This window comes from Microtus ochrogaster, chromosome 1, assembly GCF_000317375.1.
Source record: "Microtus ochrogaster isolate Prairie Vole_2 chromosome 1, MicOch1.0, whole genome shotgun sequence".
Lineage (NCBI taxonomy): Eukaryota > Metazoa > Chordata > Mammalia > Rodentia > Cricetidae > Microtus > Microtus ochrogaster.
In genome coordinates, this window is record NC_022009.1 from 28,632,243 (window position 1) to 28,650,656 (window position 18,414).

General features: G+C 43.3%; 1 protein-coding gene across 1 annotated transcript in view; it reads right to left on the reverse strand.

The window, feature by feature from the left end:
- Positions 1 to 17,781, reverse strand: part of Sel1l (SEL1L, ERAD E3 ligase adaptor subunit) — a 44,370-nt gene extending 26,589 nt beyond the window's left edge. The window contains exons 1-4 of the mRNA XM_005343421.3: positions 17,596 to 17,781; positions 12,152 to 12,189; positions 10,926 to 11,157; positions 1,163 to 1,330 (exon numbers count right to left, since the gene is read on the reverse strand). Of these exons, the coding sequence (XP_005343478.1) occupies positions 1,163 to 1,330; positions 10,926 to 11,157; positions 12,152 to 12,189; positions 17,596 to 17,665 (508 nt within the window). The 5' untranslated portion in view covers positions 17,666 to 17,781. The remainder of the gene's footprint in view (positions 1 to 1,162; positions 1,331 to 10,925; positions 11,158 to 12,151; positions 12,190 to 17,595) is intronic.
- Positions 17,782 to 18,414: the final 633 nt, after the last annotated feature.

Here is an 18,414-nt window from a genome sequence, read left to right on the forward strand (position 1 = left end):
CACCATGTGGTTGCTGGGAATTGAACTCAGGACCTTTGGAAGAGCAGGCAATGCTCTTAACCACTAAGCCGTCTCTCCAGCCCCCTATTTTTCTATTTTTCATACTCATTAATATAACACTGAAAAAAAATCACAGAACAGCTGTGGGTTTAAAAAAAACTATTTTGCTGCTTGAATGCAACTTTTAAAACAGAATACAGAACTCATCATAAGACAGTGAGAAATGAATTCTTTTTGTAATAAAGAAAAACCTGTGCCGGGTGGCAGTGGTGCACACCTTTAATCCCAGCACTCGGGAGGCAGAGGCAGGCAGATTTCTGTGAGTTCGAGGCCAGCCTGGTCTACAAGAGTTAGTTCCAGGACAGGCTCCAAAGCTACAGAGAAACCCTGTCTCGGGGAAAAAAAAGAAAGAAAGAAAAAGCAAAAAAAAGTCGGACATATTAAACTAGTCATAGTGGCCCGCATCTAAAGATTGCCTATGTTTCATGCTTTCATGCTGTTTTAGGAGGCTATAGCCACCATGTTAGAAATGGTATCTGGAACCACACTGCTATGTCTTCCAAACACAGTTTTCCAGCAGAGGGCAGCATTTACACACAGGGTGGTTAAACATACTACGTATGTCAAGTGTTACATAAGCATAGCATAGTCAACTCAAAGCCTTTTTTTTTTTTTTTTTTTTTTTTTTATTTTGGAGACAGGGTTTCTCCATAGCTTTTTTAGTTCCTGTCCTGGAACTAGAACTCACAGAGATCCGCCTGCCTCTGCCTCCCGAGTGCTGGGATTAAAGGCGTGCGCCACCACCACCTGGCCACTCAAAGCTTTTTAAAGATGGTATTTTTTGGTGTTCTTCTAACTACTATTAACCTTTGCTGTGATTGTCAGCTTCCATAATTGATGAATTATTTTGTATTAATTAGTTCAATAACCCGCCTCAAGGATTTATAGAAGAACTACATGTGAATCAGTGAGACTTAATGTGAAAGGCTGAGTGACAGCTTGGAATAAGTATATTTCTGCTCACAGCTCTTAAGTTGTTCTCTAAGGCTGTGAGCATTTCACCAACACTGATCCACGTGGAAAAGGACAGCTAGAAAATGCCTTCCGAATGCTTCCCTAGACATAAAACAACAGGGCATGGCCCGACTTAGGCAGTACGCACTTTCGCAGAAGCCCCACTTCTCATCTGTCTTGTAGTCATAGGTGGTGGCACACCACAGTCTGCCATCTTCCCTCCCGTCTGACGTGCACTCATCATACTCCTTCTCCAGGAAAAGGAAAGGGAAGTGGCAGGGCTCCCCGTGCGCCGTACCTTCAATGGCAGTCAAAACTGGAAAAAACAAAAAACCAAAAGAGCAAGAGTCTAAATGAACACTTTTGTGATGTAGGGACTCAACAACGTCAAACTTCAGCTATATTAAATGTGAAGGCAAAGAGACACCCTGCGGCATCTGTAACGGGAGCCAGAGGAGAGCCAGAGCTGTCTGACTGGAAAAGACCTGAGGCCACGTCCACTTAGTGAGCCTGGCTGACTATTCACTTGCGTCTAGCTTAGACTTTGAGTTCTTAAGATAAAAGAGCATGGTTTCAAAGTCTACCAGGAAACTGCCTAAAGGCTGTCCTGAGTCTGAGACTAGAGTCTCAAAAAGCAAAGCAAAGCAAAACTAAACAAAACAACAGACCCAACCAAAGAGCTCTAAGGAGTGAACCAAAACCAAGCAGACATAAGGGAACTTAGGTCTCTACTGCTAGGACAATTTTTCTTTTTTCTGAATGAAGTCCAGCAATTTCAGTTATCTAAAGTTATACCTGGATAATGCTTCCCCAGGCAAAATTCATCATTCACATATTCCTCTGTGAAGCCCTTTGTTAGAGTACTTACCATGTTTACTGAGGGTTTTGTTACTAGCTCCCCCCCCCCCCGCACTGTAGCTCCTACTAGACTATTTAATATGGCCCCTGTCATGTCAGATAATAAGTTCAAGAGCTGACAGCTGTTATTTATTCCTGACACCTTCCTCTGAGAGGCTAGAGGCATCTCTCCTTTTTTACAGTTTAAACAAGAGACGCAGCTGAAGATACTAATTTTAGAAACACTTTCATTAAGCTGGGAGAAAACAATCTTTCACTCAGTGGCATCAGGTAGATGCCACTTATCCTGTAGTACAAGACCTGCTGCTCTTGCTGCTCAGTCAGCAGCTCCAAGTGTGATGAAAGGGGATCTGGCAAGCACAGCTGCCATGCATGATTTGCAGGTAAAGGGGCGTGTACCTACCCAGACTTCTTTTTCATATGACTCTAAATCACTGGTTCTCAACCTGTGGGTCACAACCCCTTTGGGGAATCAAATGACCCTTCCACAGTGGTCACATTATCAGATAGTCTACATATCGGATATTTACATTATGGTTTATAACAGAAGATTAGTTATGAAGTAACAACAAATATAACATTATAGTTGGGGGTCACGTCATGGGTCGGCATGAGGAGATGCACTAAAAGGTCACAGCATGAGGAAGGCTGAGAGCCACAGTTCTACCCTGTTTTCCACGTTCCCTTTTCTATCAAGTATATGAATAATGAAAGTCAACAACTTGCTTCTAAAATAAAGGAATTCTACGATCGATCACGGAGAGGTGGAATATTCCAGGTCCAATGTCAAGGGTTTCCTTTGTCCCCTAGAGCGCCCTTTTCGTAACATCCTTTCGACCCTCAGATAAAATCTCTGACACACATAAACTTAGCAGACCATTAGCTTGCACAAGCTCAAAAGCTACAAATGCTGTCAGATAACATCTGAACCTGTAACAGATTTCTTCACTTTGTTTTCTCTCTCCTAACCAGATAGCCCCATATTATCACCATGTGGTTAAAATAATGCATTGATTTGTGGTTTCTATTGTGACTATAAAACTCGATGAGGCCACTTCTACAGGGGAACAATCAGTGCTTCCAGGCCCTGGCCACTCACACCTGGCTTAGAATAAGCTTTCTTCCTCCCTTTGGAAGGAGAGTAATGTTTACGGTCAACAGCAACATAATCCTTTCCATCAAAGCTGGGTGTGTTGGAAGCCACTGCCTATGATTCACCCCAACTAGGTGAAGGTTCCTTCTCTGTTCCCCAGAGCAAAGTAGAAACACCTTTGTAACAGCCAGCAATTTACCTTCTCTGAACTTGTATTAGCCAGATCAAGATGATTATTCTACTGAATTATTATTTCCGTATTTTTATTTTACCATAAGGGAAAATGTGTTTTTTTTTTTATGACATAAAACGACCAGATAGTGTGCAAATGTAAAGGAAACCCAATCACCTTTGCCTACCACTTCAAACTCTTTTTTTTTCCAGCTAATGAAGCTTTGTGGAAAATTTGAGCTTTTCCTTTATATTTGCAAACACGCACACACAAAAATGGCTCCCTTGCCCCAGACACATTCATGTGACTCACATGTTTATATAAATGTGGTTTATCGTCTACACCTGTTTTGCTCTTGGGAGTCTACAGTTTTGGCACATGTGAGGCCAAGGTGAATAAATGACTAGTTCCCAGACAAAACACCAAATACTAGGTCTCTCATGAGCTTCCCTGCTAGCAGCGCCTCATGTGCTCCCCCCAATGTGCTCTGTGTATGGGCACTGGGAGGTGTCAAGTGAATCCTATATGAAAATGGGGCCCTGAGAATTTAGGCCCAAAGTGTTCTTCAGCTCCACCTCCCCACAGCAAATACCATATGGAGTTTAAATGACTGGTCCTCCCTAATCCTGGCCCAGCTGCCAGGAGAAAAGACTTAGCTTCCAGTTCAAATAACCAAGACACATCGCCCAAATCTACCTGTGCACACTGGCTGGCTTTTGTTTCACCTTTCCTATAACTTGCTACATTGTTTAGGTGTTGACAGATTGAGAATTTCTCTCTTCCCAATTTTGACCAAAACTGCAAGTAGATAACATTTTGTGTTTATACATTATGTCTGTCCGTCTGTCTCTCCAGTTCATTTTTTGATGTGTGTGTGTGTGTGTACGGGACATGTGCACATGAGTGCAGTGCCTAAGGAGACAAGAGAAAGCTGGAATTACAAGCAGTTGTGAGCTGCTTGACAAAGATGCTGGCCAGGTTGGCTGCAAGAGCAGTATCTGCTCTAAACTGCAGACTAGGCGCAGACTGGGACTCTGGTGATGCTGACAACCAGGGAGAGGACCTCAGGCATTCGTGTCTGGTTTCCTCCACTTGGCCACAACGCACCCTTTCCCTTCACTGACTCAGCTTTGAATCCCTTTGCTGCGTAAGTGCTGGCCAAGTATTCTGATTCCTTATAGCAAATCACCAACAGTCTTGGGTACCTCGATGCCTTGACCTCTCACGTGGGATTTACTAGAATGGCCAATTCTCCCTGAAATGTGCTGTTGCACTGCGAGGGAAGAGGAGGGAAGGGGCAGGGCATGATAAGCTTGGTGCACAGGTAGGTGGGCTATGGAGCCATACGAGGTAGCCACTGAGGTTCTGTGTGTATGAGAGGAAAAGTGACCTGTGGGAGCTTAAAACAAGGGTTTTAACTCTAGGAGAGTGGGCTTGGATCTCCTGACTGCTGTTGGTTTTACTGGCTACAGAAAGGGAAAAAATAAGAGTAGCTTAGTTGATATGAAAAGTTCTGATTATGATCTGTCCTCTGATGGGCCTTAAATTCTCCAGGCTGGATAAAGATGTTAAAGTTGACATTGTTCTCTCCTCTAAAAGAGAGCATGCAAGTGTGTATAGGGTGGGGATAGGATTAAATCAGGCCCCAGGGCTGAAGAAAGGTGGCAGCTAAGCCAGAGGACAAAAGGACTGCAGGCAGGTTTAGTTAGGTGCCCTCACTGCTGCGGCAGCCTTCCTTTCTGTAGTCAGGCCGCTGGGTGTTCTCTGGCTGCTCTGAACTAGCGAGGGTATACCTAAACAGCAGTGAGGAGAGAAAAGGAAAAAGGACGTTTAGTGGAGCTTCGTTTAGCGCTTAGACATCTTGGATATACGCTAAAAGTTCATACAAAATATTAAGTACTTACGACTTTATAAATGCTAGATGTATCACTGTGGTCAAGAGAAACTGAAGAAAAAATATGTTACTGAGACAAAACTTGGTTTTTCCCAGCAGCACAGGCTGGAATTTAAACCCTGAGACTGGTAACAAGACAGACAGAGATATTATGTAGAGTTCAAAAATCAGGTTGTGTTTGCTAATTCATTCCTGTGAAAGCCGAAGTCTGACTTTTCCCTCCTTCCCTCCTTTTTTAGTGACTAGGGTCTTACTACATAGCCATAGCTGGCCTGGAGCTCACCATGTAGACCAGGTCTGCCTCTTCCTCCAGAGTGCTGGGACTGAAAGCATGTCACCAGAGTTGGTCAAAGTCTGATCTCTTAGAGGCAGATGATTTTCCAACTTGAATATATTTTGAGTAGGCCAGTTAGGATTCTAAAGATTGACTAGATAAAAAGGGCTTAGGAAAGCTTGGCTTATTCAACTCCCTGGTCCTGAAGCACCTTGCTTCTGAGGCTGCTAACATCTGGCCTTTTTTGAGCCCTGGGTTTATAGGCCTTAATTACCCGAACTTGATTCTGAGCCAAAAGTCAATACTGCCTGGGACGGGCTTGCAGCCCCAGTGGGAGCTGTGCCGCATTCAGAGCAGGAATGAGCTCAATGAACAGCACTGAGGCTCCTGCAGGCACACATTCAGGACACTGCTCAGGGGCCCACAGCTGTGAAAAAGTCTCATTTGGGAAGGCTGGTTGGCCTGAATGGCCACATTCACATGCTCGCAGAGGAGGGCTCATTTGCTGCTGAGACCCTCTGAAATCCAGCTCCCGACTGGCTTGTCCACTTCTGGTATAGACAGCACTGTGAACTTGTGATTACTGGTCGAAGTTACAGGTTTGGAGAAGGTACATAGCAGAGACCATGATCCTCTGGCTCACTCTAGGCAGGCTGACCTGATTCCTGCTGAGCAAGTCTCACTGCTGCTGACCCTTGGGCTTCTTCCCTGCAGTGTGATGCAATGGACTGATGACCCACTTCCTGCTGCACACAGCTCAGGGAAAGCCTCTGAATGGGCTGATAAATGAAGAACGATCAAGGTGAATGTGTAAGAGACAACACGGATTTATTTCCAGAGTGTTTGAAAACTGAGGATTTTGTTGTGTTCAGTTTCTGGGCACCGTTTTCCTGGCAAAGTTATACAAATGTTTTTCTGTACTGTTCTGTGCCTCTTCCATAGAACCCTCCAGACACATGCTACAGATGAAATTAGGGAATGGATGAAAAAAAGGTGTACTTAGGGTTTCTGAATGAAATTACTGATTTTCTAACCAAATAAACTGAAACTCCTGCATGGAGGAGGCAGAGGGAGCAGAGGGCATTCATGATCTCCAGAAACTGTTTCTAGAAGCTGCTACTCCGTCCTAAAGACAGGCTAGCTATGAGAAGGTGGTAGGTGACCCAAGGTTTCATTTCCCACACAGAAATCTTCCAGATCCTTCTCTGACTCATGGGCAGATGGACTGGGTTATCGACGGTATAGCCAAACCTCCTAGCAAGTCCTCTGAAACCAAGGGCCAGACTAGGAAGGTGAAGGCAAGCCACCATGGTAGAAGGACGGTCACACTGTGACACTTAATGCGCTTCATGCTTAACAGTCCATTGTCAGGTCTGTTTACATGGACGTCTCACAACACTGCCTCAACCCTGAAAGGTTGCCGGGTCTACCTCAACCTACTAGACATAGTAAAACTGTGTCTGAACTGATGCTTTGGGCCAGGTTAAAAAGCAAAATGTTAATATAGAAACTTAAGGAGGAAGCTACCTGGCTTTCTAACAGATCTATTACAATGAATAGCATTTGCTGTAGTTCACTAGGAACAGAACTCCTAGGGAGTAAAGCAGTAGTCTGGCCTCACCATCGCTGGGTCTTACTAATAACACCTCAGATCTACAGATGCCATTGGCCAGTGACCACAGAGGTGAAGACTGAGCGGAGAAGAATTAGCGTATCAGCCTAAATTCTGTCCTTGAAAGGGTCTGCTGACAAAGGCTGCCCTTAGCTGGCATGTATGAAATTACTGATTTCTGATGAGATCCCACCATCCCGCCTGCTCAGAGTGGCTCACTCAAACTATACAAACAGTAGGATTCATAATGAACACGCGCATTCTCTCTGCATGCCCGCAATTTTGGTATATGCCAGGTACGCGGTTGCCACCTTGCCCAGCTCCTAATAAAAAACTTCAGGTACTGTGTCAGCCCCAGCCTAGGTTACTCTGAGGGACGCTAATGCTTGCTTTGTTACTATAACTGACTGCTGGAAGGTTAGGTGCACCTGGAGAGACATCCTGAGAGAGGACCCTTAGAAGCTCCCTGAGACTACTCCATTTCATGTACTTCTTCCTTTGCTGATTTTGATTTGCATTTTAAAATTAAAATTAATTAATTGGGGGAGAGGCACATGCACACCACAGTGAGTGTGTGTGTTTGTATAAAATTAGTTTATTGGAGTATACCTATGAATACATCTACATGCTTAAGTCCTTAGATTCTTCCCAGTGAATACTAACCGGGGGGCTATGGTCTTGCTGACACAGTAGGAAACATTCAAGGAGAGGTACGAAGGCAAATGTGGCTGGGGTCATGTGGGAGAAGGGCGCAGCAGAAGAGAAAGCTGGAGGAGGTGAGAAGTTTGGATTCTAAGATGCCAGGAACCCAAGAGCACGAGCAGAAAGTTCACTCTGCCTGCTGTCAAGGACTGACTTTAGAGAAAAGAGCGAAAGCCTGGGCCACAGGGGAGGCTCTTACCCTTGGGTGGTGCAGAAGCTGCTGCACAAAGAGTAGTTGAAGGGGAACAGAAATTTGGTGTTGGGTTTGTTCAAGGGGGTGGAGAGGGCATTTTAAGCTGTGAGGGTAACCTGTGGAAAGGCCCAGGACACAGACTGCACTGCGTGCAAACTTGGGGGAACATTCAGAAGAGGGTGTTCTAGGGAGAGCTGCAGGTGAGAGCACAGAAGAGGTGCTGCCATGCCAGATTCTGTGAATCATGCCAACAAGTGTGTGCCTCACTGCGGAAGGCATGGGAGGCAGTGCTGTACATAAGGAAGCAGGGTCAAGTCTGAAAGTTAGGAAGATTAACACAGCAGGAACATGAACCAAAGGCTGACAAAAGGAACAACTTAGAGGGACAGTAACAGAATCTAATTCTAATGTAGTTGAATGGAACACACAAAGCCATGCAAACTTATGCAATATATATTACATATTAAATATGTATAAGCGCATATGATTTTGTGTATTATGAATTTAAAAATCAATCAAAATCATTACTGAAACAAGCTGAACAGGTGAATATGTTTATAAAGTTGCTGGTAAAGCCACCCACAGAAAACTGCATAAGAAAGAGATAGTTATAATACTATTTCAAATCCCTAATAAATACATCCTGGAACCAAAAAGATTTGGAAATCCTTATCTGCAAAAAAAAAAAAAAAAAAAAAAAAAAAAAAAAAAAAGAAATCCTTATCTGCTATGTCTTTTCACTGGCGTAAAAGAGAGACTTGGTGAGAATTTCTTATAAACACAATAGTGACAGACTGGCCATCAAGTATGTTAAAGGTCCAGAAAGTTTCACAGTACTGACTTCTGGCACATTTTAGCAGGATGGACTTGGTCTGCCCAGATGCTCATTTACACAAGCCTCAAATGTATGCAGGCCCCACTTTCTAGAGCAGTGGTTCTCAACCTTCCCAATGTACAGTTCCTCAGGGTGTGGTGATACCCAAACATAAAATGATTTTCACTGCTACTTCATAACTGTAATTTTGCTATCGTAATGCTAAAAATATCTGACATGCAGGATATCTGATATGTGACCCCTGTGAAAGGGTCATTTGACCCCCCCAAAGGGTTGTGACCCACAGGCTGAGAACTGCTATCCTAAAGGATATCTCAAATTTTATTATCAGAGAATGAGCAGGAGATAGCTAACCAACACAGCTCTCTTCTGTGGAAGTGACAATTCACAGTGTCCCTTGGAGTCTAGTACAGACTGACCTGGCTAGAGCCCATTCTGGATGGGGCAAAGAAGGCGCTGCAAGGAGCCCTGGTGTCATGGACTTGTCTTCGTTTTCTGTGTCTTGTGGCAGCTGACTCTGAAAATATGCACCATGTCTGGCACTGGATAAGAACTCGGATTCTTAGAAGTTCAATTTGTCAATCAAACCCTTTTCATTATCTTGCCTGTAATACTTAATTTGCACTAAGTTTCCTAAACTCATCTACTGAAAAGGCTCAATAGCCTTGGTGCCTAGGCAGGGTCATATTAGCCATAAGAATGGCTGTACAGCGTGAACTGGGAATAACTAAAGGTCATGGGTTTGTCATGAGGTGGTCGTATGTAAAAAGCCTATTTGTTCTTCCTCTAAGTTTCTTCACATGCAGTTCCTAGAATCTTAGATTCTCTTGGAGACAGAGAATTCCCTTCTATATACCAAAGTCAGTGGGAGCCAGGGCTCCTAAGTCACCAAACTAGGGAGCTAACCATGCATCATAGGGCTGAAGCTTCTTCCACTACATCAGAGGAGCAGAAGGCAATGAAGCTTCTTCCATAGGAATCCAAAGGACTGAGTTCCAAGAGGGTCTCAACAGCTGCGAGGATGGAGGTTCCCGGAGGGTGGTGGACCCAGAGGGGCAAGGAAGCTCTGCTTCTCCTCTACCTCAATCTACACACTTCCTATCCGACTCTTCAGTGCCGTCTTTAACAGTTTGTAACATACTTCATAACAGATGGGTAAACACGATCTATTCCCGAGTTTTCTGAGCTGCTCTAACACATGAAGTGAACCTAAGGATGATGTCATGAGAACTCTGGCTTGCAGATCGTCAGAAGCACAGGTAACTGGCATGTGAGCGGGGCAGGGGGCAATCCTGTGGGGCTGAGCCCTCGACCTGGGGGATCCGATGCTATCTCCAGGTAGAATGACAGAACTGAGATAAAAAGAGGACAGCAGGCAGCATCAAGTGCGACACCCACTGCAGAACTGCTTGCTTGCTGTGTGGGGAAATACTGACCAACCGGTGAGCATATGAAAATTACCTGCACTGATTTCTTTTCTCTGTATTCTTACTAATGCTCAAAAACAAAGAACTTCAAATTGTATATATATGCCTGGTGAAAGCTTGTCAGAATATTCTAGGATAATGTTGAACATTATTTTTAGTTGATGGAATAAAGCACTTTTAATTTTTGAGAAATGATTTTTCTATCAATGAGTACGGCAGAGTTTCACCTGGGATCGATTCCTGACTGTGGCTGGAGTTGAAGCAAGTGCTGCTGTGGTCAACCATAATGTAAGAAAGTAAATGGCAGAGTGGACATTACCAAATTTTAAAAGGACAGACACTTACCCCACACACTGTTTTAAGGTCAGTTTTGAACATAAAGCTGTGAAGCTGGCTCAGGTGAGAAGATGATTAGAATTCACTTTCAATGGGAGAGGGGAAGACCTAAATCAGATTACCTAGGATGACTGAAAACTTACAGGATGGTGAAAATGGCAGTAAAAACTCTAACAAAATTTGCAAACACCCTGGAAACTCTGCTTCTTTTTTTTCCCTCCCACCTTGGCATATAATTTCATTTTTTTAAAAGAAATTTACATGCTAGTCTACAAATATGCCAAGATATTAATAGAAAATATTTGCAATTTTATCAATGAATTTAGGTCATGTAATATGAAACCACAGTGAATATCTGATTGGCTAAAACCTTGAAAACCCTACAAACCACACTCTGCTCTTTCTGCGTGGTTAATAATCAGCGAGATCAGCTCTAGCATTTGTCTAGGTTCCCTAGCTTTAAAGTTCCAGGAGTCTCTTTCCGACATCACGTGAAATCAAAGTGACAAGGTTACCTGGCTTCCTGGCTCTCTTTGCTTCCTCATAGCTCTTACTGCTTAGATTTGGAGAGTCTACAAAGCTGATTTCTTCGGTGGCACTGCCTTCCTCCTCCGTCTTGGGGCTCTCTTCCTCATCCTGAAGAGGGGACTCCACCTCTGGTTCCTCAGAATCAACAAATATCTGCCCAGCAACCACTCTGCCTGTGGTGGTGTGGTCCTTCACTGACTCATCTGCTGGCAAAGAACTCTGAGAAGAGAAAGTGTTTTTGTTACTCATCATCTGTACCACGACTTCCCCAATCCAATCTGACCGCTGCTCTGATAGGTGTCTACAGGTGTCTCCTTCAGTTCTGAGGCATGCCAAGCTCCACCCGGCTATAGGCTCTGATGTGCTTATCCGAGCTGGGGCTGCAACTAGCTTTGAATTCCAATTCAGATGTTACTTTCTCATTAGCCTTCTCTAATCCCGGAAGACGGGGCTATGCCCTTCCTTCCATGCACTCCTCCTTTATCCTTGCCCTTGGTAACTCTGTATTATGACTTCCTGTTTGGATCTCTACTCTGTCTAATCTAGAGATCTGTGTTCAGAACCAGCAGCCCTCCCCGGGTATGTGAGAACTGGCTATAATTATGCAACCCACGAGGACATGCATTTCCTAATCTGTTTAGGTGGAACAGATGGCATGGTGATACTGTGATGTGTACTCTTAATCCCAGCACTCAGGAGACAGAGACATGGACCAGCCTGGTTCAAAGCCAGCCTGGTCTACATAGTGAGTTCCAGGTCAACCTAAACTATAGAGTAAGACCTTATCTCACCAAACAAACAAACAAAAAAGTGCACATCTGCAATGCACTTGGGAGTGCAAAAACAGGAAGATGGAAAATTGTAGGTCACCTTCAGCTACATAGTGAGTTTGAGGTCAGCCTGAACTACATGAGACTTTAGAAGAAAAACAGGATATAAAATCCATCTTTCTTTGGGCACTAAAAACGCTGTCTTTGTGTGAGTGTCCACCATCCACACACATTATTCAAATTTAAGATGAAAGTGATCCTAACAGCCAGCACCCCTTAAAGAAATTCTCATTATTCTTATATAGTTTTTTGTTTTTTTTAAATGAAAAGAGTTAGAATTAATATAGGTATCATCTTTAATTGAATTTGTGACTCAGAATTAGTATGCCCTTTCTAAAGTGTATAACTCCTTTAGTTTGTTCAGTGAAAACCTTAGTACCTACCTTGGAATCTATGGATTCATCCTGGTTACTTTCGTCATCTGCAAAGAAATTTTAAGACAAATTATCTTTTGTGTTGGGAACTATAAATGTTAGAAAGTACACAAAAGGCCCCATGTGTCCCTATCCAAGAGTCCAAGTATTTCAGGAATCCTATGTGAAAAAATTGGAGAAGAAACAAACACACAACAGATAACTAGTCACTAGATAAATGAACCCACTTTATTTATCTGTTTATTTAGGGTCTTTGAGACAGGGTTTATCTGTAGCCACAGCTGTCCTGGAACTCACTCTGTAGACCAGGCTGGCCTCAAACCCACAGAGATCTGCCTCTGCTTTCTAAGTGCTGGGATTAAAGGCCTGCACCCCTCCCATCTGGTTAATCTAGATTATTTAAAAATTGATTGTATTCAAAGATTTCACAAAAGATTAAGGGGAAAAAAATCCCTCTTCATCTTCCACATAGGAAAACCAGAAGGCTCCCTTCCTACTCCACTAAACCAGCCTCTTGTTCAGATTCCATCTCAATTTATAAAAATGAAGCTCTAATTTCATACTCCAGGTTTTTAGCTCTTTTGTTTCTCTGCTGAGGATCTGGAGCTACTGTAGGTTATTTTAATTCAGAGCAGGATTTCGTTGTTTTACTAATTTCTTCAGCCCCAAGATAACAACAGCTTCTTAAGAGGTGTGTGTGAGAGAGGGAAGGGAGGGAGGAAGGGAGGGAGGAAGGGAGGGAGGGAGGGCAGGAAGAGAGAGTGTGCATGTGTGTGGAGATGGCTCAGTGGTTAAGAGCCCTGGCTGCTCTTGTAAAGGACTCAGGTTTGGTTCCCCACGTCACATACTGGCTCACAGCCGACTGTGACTCCAGTTCCTGGTGAATCTGACACTCTTTTCTGGCCTCCATGGGCACTGCACACAATGCTGCACTGACACACATGCAAGCAAAACACTCATCCACATAAAAAGAAAAGCAATAGCTTATGGTTAAGAAAAAACAATCAATGACTCCAGTCATTATTGACAGCTTGCTTCTGAATGCACAAAGATGGTTTAGCTTTCTCAGAAATTATATTTTCTATTATCCTTTCCATGGTTTTTGGCTGTTTTCACTAGTTTTAGTGCCTGTTTATAGTGCTATCTAGAGAAACAGGCAACAACTCAATGCCAGGTGCAAGTACTTGACCTTCATAATCACTGCCAATGTAAAGACAAACAGCGACATGATCTTCTGTTTCCTTCTTTTTTAAAAATGGCCTGATTTTACCCTGAATGGGGCATTACTATTCCTGTGCCCATAAACTATGAGAAATTCACAGTGGAATTTTATAAAACCACTTTTTACTGGAAAATGTGGCAGTACTTTGTTTCTGATGGCTATACCATAAGGGTTTGAACTTTCGACAACTTAGTTTGCAGTATTTGTTTTGCATATCTGAGAAAAATAAGTCTTCCAGTGAAGTTATGCCTCATGTATATTTTCAATTCAAAAGAAAAAAGTAGAGTATAGTCACCATATAGATTCACCTGCTTTAAGAGGGCCTTCAAATGTTTTACTTCTGCAAGTCTGAGGTAATGGTGGCAGGGATGGCATGTCTTAGTCCCATAGTGCCCATGGAGTTTTGGTAGTGGTCCATGAATTAACAATCATCCTCCCTCCTAGCTTTTTGAAGATCTAAATGGTTCAAATACTATCCTTAGTATTATCTCTTGCTAAGGGAAGGAAATCCATATCTATTATGTATCAACGTTGTATGTATTAATGCCATTTGCTAATCACAAATACCAACTATTTAGTACCTGGCCTGAAGACCAGGCACCACCTGTGCAAATTTGTCTAGGATATGTCCCTACACACTAGGCCTCTGGACCGGCTGCAAGTGCAAATTAGTCAGATACATAGAAATGAATACAAATGACATGCATCTGAATCAGAGATAACAGCGAGGCGCTGGAGGAGCAAAGTGTGTTGTTCGGCTCCAGGAGAAAGGATTTGTGTCATCAGGGTGGTTTCATGTGGATTGCATCATTCTTTCTTTCACTAAGATGACTTGGTCAACAAAATATTTTTCTCAGCTACTAAACAGGAAAACATACTCCAAACAGTCGCTTTAAGGATAAGCTAAAGTTGTTTTCTCTTAGCAGCTGATATTTACTCGTACCATCTTTAAAAAGGTTGCTGGTAATGTAAGTGACTCTTACATACTCAGGTAAAATCCAAGACACTGACATTGTGCATAAGTAGGAAGGGCACAGCAATGCCTGAATCAGGCATTGCATTTTATCAGCAACAGATACAAAGCAAGAAGAGAAAAAAATGCAAAAGGATTTAATGACGAGTTCCAAATGTCTCGTTTACCTGTATCACATCTAAAATGGAACTGCTTTAACTAACTGTACAACTTCCCTTGAAAAACAACCCATGTTCATTTTTATTATACGGAACTGCACACGACCAGGGATCTTCTGCCAAGAAAAGGGGATCACTACATTTTCATTTTCCTATGTGTCATGTACATTAAACAGATTAGTTCACCTCCAAACACAAAGAGCCGTGAGTTTAGTGAAAAGGGAACAGCCACCCTGCTTCTGCTTTGCTTGACACGGGTGCAACTCCTAGCAAACTCCTGACCCTAAGTCACCTCAAATTTGAGGTGTGAAAAGCTGAGACACACACAGCTCAATACGAAAAGCCTGCTCAGCCTCTACTTTCTTAGTCTGTCAAAAGGGAACACCACAATGTGCCTGTTGATTCACACTGATGGTGCGAGGAGCAACTACAACATTGAAATTAAATACCCCCAGCCATCTCGAAGATGCTCTCTGAACTTCTGCATTAATACAACTCACCTCAAATACCCGGCAGTATTGCTAATGGAAAGGCAGTAGGCAGTCCTTCTCCTAACCTCTGAGTCTTTCCTCACCCTGTCTTGGACTGAACCCAGGCCACCCCAGTGACACTACCAATAAGCTTACGCTCCCAGCGCCACCAAGGCCATATTTCTAAGTGAGAGAAAATTAAGGAGAAATAGCTTTTTAAAAACTCTCCTCTCAATTTACTCATTTACAAGAAAAAGGAAGCATTTCTAATACGAAAACCATGCTTTTACATGTCTCTAAGCCAACATGTTAGATGATGTTTACTAACAATGATGGAATAAGGGCCAGCTTTATTGGTTAATCAGTGCCTATGTGGTGTGGTTGTAACTTCAACCTGCCCCAGGTAACATTAATATTAAATAAAACATGATCATAAAAATCCGATTTTTATGAAGAGCTGGGCTTTAAATCACAATCTCAAAAGTGAGGCAAAAATCCTATGTAAATAAGCAACCACATGCTTACCATGAGAACTGAAAAACCCAAGTCTTTAATTTATAAAGCTTCATATTAAATATGGTATTTGCACTTCATGTGAGCAGAGTAGAGCTATCTTTTGATATACACAGATGCCTCAGTCCAGAACAACCCATGATGTCCTAACCCTAGAAATCCCTTACATAAAACAGAATTTACAGATAACTTTCATCCCTTTTTACAAGGTAAATGTTAAACAATTAGTTATTATATCGTCTACGAAGTAAGGATTGGGATAAAAAATCCACATGTACACAAGAATTTAACCCCAAAAGCAGGCTAAACCTGACAATGTGGAACTTGTGGATCAGCAGGGTCCACTGGCCTTTCCCTAGCTTTCCTCATGCACGTTTATACTGTTGTTCTGGCTAAGTTTTCACCTGTACCACAGAAATGCATGGCTGTCACTGTGATGGAAATCAGAGCAGACATTTTCTAAACTCTGCACTCCACTTATATCAACACAAGCTGAAGATTTAACACTTGAGTGCTAAGTACTTCAGCATAGCTCTCAACTGGTTATTGTTGCCAATGCCAAGAGCTCAAAGTACACACAGCACAGTCGACGGAAGATGTAGGAAAAGCTGATATGTTTGAATGTTCTTTAAGACGTAGGAAAAACTGTTATGTTTGAATGTTCTTTAAACTTTGCAAAGTGAATTTCAGAGGGATATATGCTATGTTGTTTAATTACTGGAATCTTCACACTTCAGGGTGAAGTATCATACAGCTCGTTCACATACAGGTATGTGGTGTATTGTAGAGCTAAAACTGTATTATTAAGAAAACCCGAGGAGGAATTCAGTTGCAAAAGGTCCACAGTCCATCAGGGTCTTTACCCAAAACATGCAACAGCTCCACTTCATACTTCTTTTGGACAGTAACTGCTAAAATTTCTGCAGGAGTCAAGTACTGTACAGTCTTTAAGGATTTGATTAATCAACACAAATGTCACCTCAAATGGAGCAGACTCGACCTCCAGAGCAATGCGGGCAGTAAAGTGATTACCATATGCTTGCCCCTTTCGAAGTGGGATCTAGAACTCACCACCCATGGGATTCTGGTTAACTCTCTAATTTTAGAAGTAGGGTGCTGTTATGGCTTTCATTTACAACCAGGACAGAGAATTTGGGGATTCAAATAACCATCTGGAAAAATGTCTGTTGTTAAAAAAAAAAAGTTGACATTTATATTTTCAGTGTTCCAGAAAAAAAAAATGTAAAGCCATCCAACAGCTGTCTTGTTAAATGGAACTGACTAAAATCTCAAAGTCTTTCTGTAGTCAATGTCTACCAACACCTAAAACATTCTTAGTATGTTTAAAATAAACATATTTAAGATAGTAACTGTTCTGATATAGGCAGAGCAAAACATTCACGAGGAAAATCCTTTGCAAAGAGGTAGTATAAAGTCAGCCGGGTAGAAAATCAATTAATCACACGGATTTTTGTACCTGCAGGAAAAGGCTAAACTATTTTCTGTTCATTTTGAAAGAACCAAGTCTCTCTCAAAAATCAAAAAATCAATATCTACAAATTCAGAAACACCATGGCAGAGGTTATATTTTCCCAGGAAAGTTTATTTAAGAGGGGGGCGAGAATGACTACAATTATAGCAGAGGTTTTCCTTGTAAAAGACCAGACTAACAGACCAGGTGTTGAGCAATGCCTCTACGCCACTGTCAACATCCTAGTCCCAATGAACCCTGCTCTGCTCAAAGTGACAGCTCCAGGTGTGTCAACTGCAACCCCCAGAGCGTCCCTGAGTCTGGACACACATCCCCTCCGTGAGGACCGAGTAATCCCGGTGGGTCTAAGCCAGCTGTCTGGAATCCCTCCCCATCAGTTCATTCCTCATTCGCCACAAGTCACCTAAAGTTTGCTGCGTGGGAGACGTGTGGGCAGAGTGATCAGCCTTGCCTTACGTCCAGCTTCCTAAGCATCCTCTTTGGCCTGGGATAACCGAAGCCCAAAGCAAGAGCGAGTGACAGACAGGGCGAGGTGTGGCCAGAGACCACCAAGCCCCTCGGCCCTGTCTCCACCGCGGTTGGGGGGCGGTGGCTCGGGGCCTGCTGCCCGAGGCCCGATACTGACCCGAGGACGCGGCCGCCGAGCTCAGGAGCACCGTGCAGAGCAGCAGCGTCAGCCCGAAGCGGACCTGCATTCTGTTCTCCGAGGTCGAGAGCCGTCGCGGTCGCCGCGACCAACTAAGCCGCTGCCACCGCCTCACCGCCGCCTCGCAGCAGCTCTTCCGGCTCAGGTTCCTTCTTCTCCCCTTCCCAGGCCACCCTGGCCCAGCGCGCAGCCAATCCCCAGCTGCCGCTCCGACCTCCTTGTCCAATGATCGTGCTCGCCCCGCCCTATTCATGGGCACGCCCCCTATGTCATCCCTTAGCCAATCATTGTGCATGATTTTCACATCAGCTTTCCCGGTTGGACCACGGCCTCACCGACATGGCCCCAGCTAATTGGTAGCGCCTGAATCAGCGCGTTAGGCAAGCGCTCGGATGGCAATGCCCTCACCTAGGACTACAACACCCACAATGCACTTCATTAGAGTCTCTCGGCTGATGCTCTTGGGAGATGTAGTCCAGAATAATGCAAGCGTACCGCCTGCAGGTGACTGAGAAAGTAAGCAGGAGGAATTGGGTTAGATACTCAAGGCATGGCTTCACGGCACTCTTGGCGTTTGAACCAGAGCAAATATCAAGGAACAGATATCACATAGTCAAGAACTTATAAAGGCAGCTAAGGATTTCTTTGTAATTATTTCGAGAATTTGAATTGAACATGACGTGAGCACTGAGAAATATGCAACAGCTACATTAAAATCTTAAGTATTTTTAGAATTTAGTTTAAAAATACAGTCTTTTTATTTTTTTAAAAGAAAAAAAAAGCTTGGGCAAAGCAATA